The sequence below is a fragment of the Zingiber officinale genome, chromosome 8B (genome assembly GCF_018446385.1).
Source record: "Zingiber officinale cultivar Zhangliang chromosome 8B, Zo_v1.1, whole genome shotgun sequence".
Taxonomy (NCBI): domain Eukaryota; kingdom Viridiplantae; phylum Streptophyta; class Magnoliopsida; order Zingiberales; family Zingiberaceae; genus Zingiber; species Zingiber officinale.
Window position 1 is genome coordinate 86,811,733 of NC_056001.1, and position 5,922 is coordinate 86,817,654.

Sequence of the window (5,922 nt, forward strand, 5' to 3'; positions counted from 1 at the left end):
TTGCCGAAAAGACCTGTTTCTTCTTCTTCTTGCCTTTCGATTTAGAAGTAGAACCATTTTTAGTATAGTGAATCTGAGAACTTTGACGAAATATACCTTCTGCTGCTTGTAGTTCTGTCAGAAGTTCCGCCAACGTATACTCTCTTTTGTTCATGTTATAGTTCAGGCGGAACTGCTCAAAACTTCTGGGTAGCATTTGAAGAATTATATCGACTTGGGTTTCCCCATCGATTTCTCCTCCAAGAACTTGTATTTCATTTAGATAGGCCATCATTTTGAGGATATGATCCCTTACGGGTGTTCCCTCAAACATGGTGGCCGTCATTAGCTTTCTCATTGCCTCTTGCCTAGCAGTCTGACTCTGGTGCCCAAAGAGTTCTTTGAGATTGTTCATTATATCATAAGCTATTGGTAAATCTTGATGCTGATGTTGCAATACATTTGACATTGATGCCAAAATGTAACACCGCGTCATCTCATCAGCTTTTACCCATTTCTTATGATACTCAATCTCCTCTGGGGTAGAGTCACCGTTAAGTGCATCAGGGCAAGCCTCAGTCAGTACAAACTTATAGCTTTCAGCAGTAAGGACAATGTCCGGGTTTCTTTTCCAATCAATGTAGTTGGGTCCAGTAAGTTTGTTCTCTTTCAGTATAATGGCTAGTGGGTTGAAAGTCATCCTAAGAATCACAAAAATAACTTTGGTCAGGACTCTAAATTTAGAATAATATTGATTCCTCTAACAATACTATTTTAAATTAACCAACACCTCAAAACACCGTGAATTTTGTATGTCACGATAGTGTGGACGTATACAAATTCAACATTTGTAAAAGGAGGGTGTAACCCATTAATTTTATTATCTTGTCAACCTAACTTTTTGAAAAATAAAATTAATAGTTGGTTTCCTTTGGTCACACAAATAATAGCAGTGACTCTGATGGGGAGGATACTATTAGACGTGCCTAAGTGTATACCATTACTTGACACTAAGTCCATTAATAAGATTGTGCTCCTTCCGATGGGGAAGATCACACGCTCTTAATTAATTTCCTATAGTCATCCAAAATGGAAGTTTGATCTAGTGATCCGCAAACAAACTCATCCGATATGGAGGAAGACACTCAGAGCCAACGCGTAAGTTTGTTTGCATCACTTACAAACCAGTAATGGAGACCGTGAAATTTATTAAAATAAATCTCTCACCCACTTAGTTATTTAAAGTGAGGAATTTTAAACTATCCTAGTATACATCATATGCATACACACACATCACAGTAAATAAAAGCAATAAATATGAAAATTATTTTCCAACTATTATGACCTTTTTCTGTTACTGTCCTCCATGTGCTCCAACCCTAGCTGCTGCCGTCTTTAGCCATCGCCATCGGGTCGAGTCGTCGCATCCATCTTGCTTCTTATTCCGCTGCGCCTCTGGTGCTCCATAAGTACCACGCCTCGCAAGAATCCGATCCGTGACAAAAATAGAATTTTATATATATCGATCCTATATTCCACGAGGGAATGTATATGTAATCTAGATCGAAAATAAAATTCTAAAATCCTAGGGATTCAACCCTATATTCCACGAGGGAATGTATATGTAAAATTTTACATATATCGATCCTATATTCCACTATTGATTCAAATCTACCTAAGTTATTAATTCCATTAAATATTAATTTTCAAAATTAGCTTCCAGGACTGCATGGCGAGGCACATGACCTTCTTGGATATGGGAGCAACCACTACCGCCTAGGCAAAGCCTTTTAAGGAAAGCTAATATTTAATTTCCTTAAATAACTCTAGGTTAACAAAAAAGAACAATCGAATCACAAATTTGAAAAAGAAGAAAACAGAAACTCGAAAAACTTATTCGATAAACTAGATCTAATTGCCTCTTGTATTTAGAATTCTTACAAAGGAAATAACTAGTATGATGCGGAAGAAAATTACTAGTTATACCTTCTCTTTGTAAGCTAATGACCTTGAGATCTTCTGTCGTATTCCTCGCCTTGCCTTGGTTGTCGTGTGGGCGACGATCCTCCAAGATGAACACCACCCAAAAGCTTCTTCCTCTTCTTCTAAAATCTGGCCACCACCACCACTAAGGAGAAGAGAGCAAAAGGGAAAAGAGAAGGGAGAGAGGGGTCGGCCACCAAGAGATCACCAAGCAAAAGAATAAGAGTTGTATCTCATGAAGCCCCCTCACCCTTTCTTTTATATTACTTGCCCAAGGCAAATAAGGAAAAACTTTTTACAAAAAATAAAATCATCCTCTAGTTTTTCCTTTTTCCTTTTTCCTTTTCCCTTTTTATTTTTCCTTTTCTTTCCTCTTGATTGAATCAATCACCAATTTTGATTGATGATGATTTTATTTATTTTATTATGGTCGGCCCCTTGCTTGGGCACCAAGCAAGGTGGCCGGCCACCTCATCAAGGGAAAAAGGAAATATATTTTTTATAAAATTTTACAAGAAAAACTCTTATAAAATTTTACAAGCTCTCTTTCCTAAAGTAGGAGTTAAAAAAGGAAAGTGTAAAAATTAAAACCATGTTTTAAAATTTAAAACTTCTCTTATAAAACTTCCTTTTTTAACATGATGATAGAAAATTTTAATTTTAAAACTTATCTTCCTTTTTTTCTAAACCATGAGGATGGTTAAAAAAAGGAAAGTTTTAAAACTTTTAAAACTCTCTATTAAAACATGTGGCCAAATTCAAATAAGAAAAGTTTTTAAAATTAAAATCTCTCTTTTAAAACTTATAATTTTCTACAAAGAGAAGATTTTAAAAATTCAAAAACAACCCTCCTTGTTTGAATATTGTGGTGGGCTCCTTCATGCTTGGTCACCAAGAAAAGGGTCGACCCCTATAGAAGAGGATGTGGCCGGCCCTTGCTTGGTCACCAAGCATTGGACCGGCCCACTTCTTGGACACCAAGAAGAGCCTTACATTTGGATGGACTTGATGCTATAATGAGGCTACGACAGGGACCTAGAGGAGAAATTGGTTTTGGCCTTCCGATGAGCTTGAGTATCCCGTGCTCGCCCTGAACACACAACTCAAGTTCATCGATAATAACTCATTCCACTAAAGAGTTATTATCGCACTACCGCACCAATCTCAAATTACATTATGGCACTACAACAAAATTGTTAAAAGACAACACCATAAAGACAACGGTTTTAGAAGAAACTGTTGTTAATTTGATAAAAGACAACGGTTTTTAGCAAAACCGTTGTCTTTGAGCGCCTGAAAAAAATAAAAGACAACAGTTTTATAAAAACCGTTGTTGTTGAGCGACTTTTTGTAAAATCAACAACACCTTTTACAACAGTTTTCTAAAACTGTTGTCTTTAAACATTTTTTTAGGGGTCAAAGACAACAGCTTTAATAAACTGTTGTCTTTGACTTTATTCTTTCGCCGTTTTCCCCCTTCGTCATTTTTTGTTGTAGTAGTGGTCGAAAAATTTTTGGCGCACTATTTTCCCTCCTTAGCCTACCTGAACCCTAAACCTCTCTCCTCGTATGATCTTTCTCTCATATGGCTCTAGGCGTTGCCTCTGCCTCGGCCGCGTCCCGACCCTCGTCATCTCCTCCCCCGATGCTGCCCGGGATGTCCTCCGCACCCACGATCACATCTGTGCCAGCCGCTCCTCCACCACCGTCACCTGCATCCTCCTCGATGGTTGCAGCGACATGGCCTTCGCCCCCTACGGCGATGAGTGGAGGCAACGCCGACAGATATGCACCCTCCACCTACTGAGCCCCAAGATGGTACAATCCTACGCTCTGGTTCGCGAGCAGGAGGTGGCCACCATGGTTGCCGCCATCTGCTCCCGTGGATCGGCAGCGGAGATCGACATGTCCCCCGTCCTGTTTGCCTTCTCCAATGACATCCTGTGTCGAATAGTCACGGGGAAGAAGTTCGAAGGGAAGAAAGGGTTGTTCTCGAAGCTCATCTCAGAGAACTCGGTGCTGCTGGCCAAGATTTATCTCGGGGATTACCTCTCGTGGCTTGGTTGGGTGGATTGGTTGCTCGGCAAGGTGGCGCGAGTGAAGAAGAACCATAAGAGGTGGGACAATCTGCTGGATCAGGTTATCAAGGAACATGAAGAGCGAGTGTCGTCGCATGATGAGAAAGATTTCGTAGATGTTTGGATCTCCCTTCAGAAGGATCCCGTGTTGGAATCCATCCTCACTCCGGAAGTCATCAAGGCGCTTCTTCAGGTAGATTAATTCTTCCTCTGCTCAACTTCCACAGCAAATAGGTCGAATAGCTGAACCGTATGAGGACATTCCCTAATACATTTTTAGGGAATTTCTTCTTGTGAGACAATTATTTTTTCAAAACAATCTTAAAAACTTTATTGACTTGGACTAGTGGTTTTAATGTTCAGAGGTTATATGTGGAAAATTGTTCAATAAAGTATAGAAACGTAGTGGTGTTATTTTGGTCTGTGGTAGATCAGCATCGACACTACATCTCCATATATAAATGTATTGTCTAAGTTCCAATATGAATGGTTATATCACACTCTATACGGTGCAAAAGTAATTTAGATTTACTCTTTATTTGTATTACATTTGCTGATTTCTTAAATTTATATCACCAAAAGATTAGAGCTTGGAATTCCAGAATTCACAAGTGCAAGGACGGAAGTTGTTTATATATGGTTATCCTTTTAGAGTATCTAGTAAGTCATTTCCTTATCTGATCTCCGAGCAACCATTGAGAAGAGTACAATACTGTGGAACGCTTTAATCTTCTATGAGATGTTGTACTTGATTTGCACTAACCACTCAAATTCATTGAACCTAACTCTTTGAAGCAAAAAACACTACAACTATGTAGGATTCTTAGCATATATGATCCTTGTGAGATAAATGAATTATCTTTCATACAGTTAATTATCATATATGTATGCTAGTTAACCACAATTTGGCTTGGAATACAGGTGGAAATTCCTGCCTCTGCATATTTCTTTTGTATTTCTTCTGTTGCAGCAACAGTCTTCTTTTGTATCGTGTATTCTAGTATATTTTCGGTCCTAAATTTTGCCCAGTAATTCCTGCCTCTGCGTTTCTATACTTTATTGAACAATTCCCATTCCAATAAGGAATTAACTAAAAGAACAATCCATTCCATTCAATTCCAAGTTCATCCCCCATTGGAATCTTTCACCATCCTTGGGATCGCAAAACCCCACATCCATGCCTTGCTAGTTTCCTCCCGTCTGAACTCCCTGCCTCTGACACCTTCCTTACACACATTGCTTCTCTAGTCGATAACAACAAAAGGAAATTGGAGCTACAGGAAGGCAACAAGTTTTGTTTTAATTTTTTTTATTTCTATTATTGTTTTTGTTTATGGTGGTGCACCTGTCACAGGGAGTGGCTAATGTGTTGAAGTTGCTTCCTTTTCTGTATTTTTTTTGTTTTTCTTCTCCTCATGTGCCTTTCTTATTGAAGGTGTACCTGCCCGTTTTCTTCGGTGTGGTTGGTAGTCCAGCCAGGGAGGGAAGTTTTGGAGAGAAGCTGAGTTCGGTTGGGGACTGGAAATTGGAAAAGGGATTTCTTTTAGCTAGGTGCATAATATCATTCTAATGCAGTGGGACTGCTTTGGTAGAAGTAGCATCAGGGGCACTGATGGTGAAGGGTGAATGCTGGCGTGTTTGTCAGGAAATATTGTAGAACAAATTAAAGGAGGTAAGTATTTTGCTAAACCCTAATCTAATTTCTGGCCCGAGTGTTCTGGTTCTATTTCGGATTTTGTAGTTGCAGGAAGAGAAATATGTCAGCAAAGTTTCTATAAGCATTTGCTGCTGATCATGACAATCCAGAGTTGCAGAGGCAAATAGGGTGCATGACTGGAATCTTCCAAATGTTCGACCGACAACAAATTCTCACTGGAAGGCG

General features: G+C 39.2%; 1 protein-coding gene across 1 annotated transcript; it reads left to right on the forward strand.

Annotated features, from left to right (window-relative positions):
• Positions 1 to 3,531: 3,531 nt before the first annotated feature.
• LOC122014013 (cytochrome P450 71A1-like) lies at positions 3,532 to 5,666 on the forward strand. The gene is made up of 3 exons (XM_042570211.1): positions 3,532 to 4,233; positions 5,476 to 5,550; positions 5,616 to 5,666. The coding sequence occupies exons 1-3, from the start codon at positions 3,532 to 3,534 to the stop codon at positions 5,664 to 5,666; spliced, it is 828 nt and encodes a 275-aa protein (XP_042426145.1).
• The last annotated feature ends 256 nt before the right edge of the window (positions 5,667 to 5,922 follow it).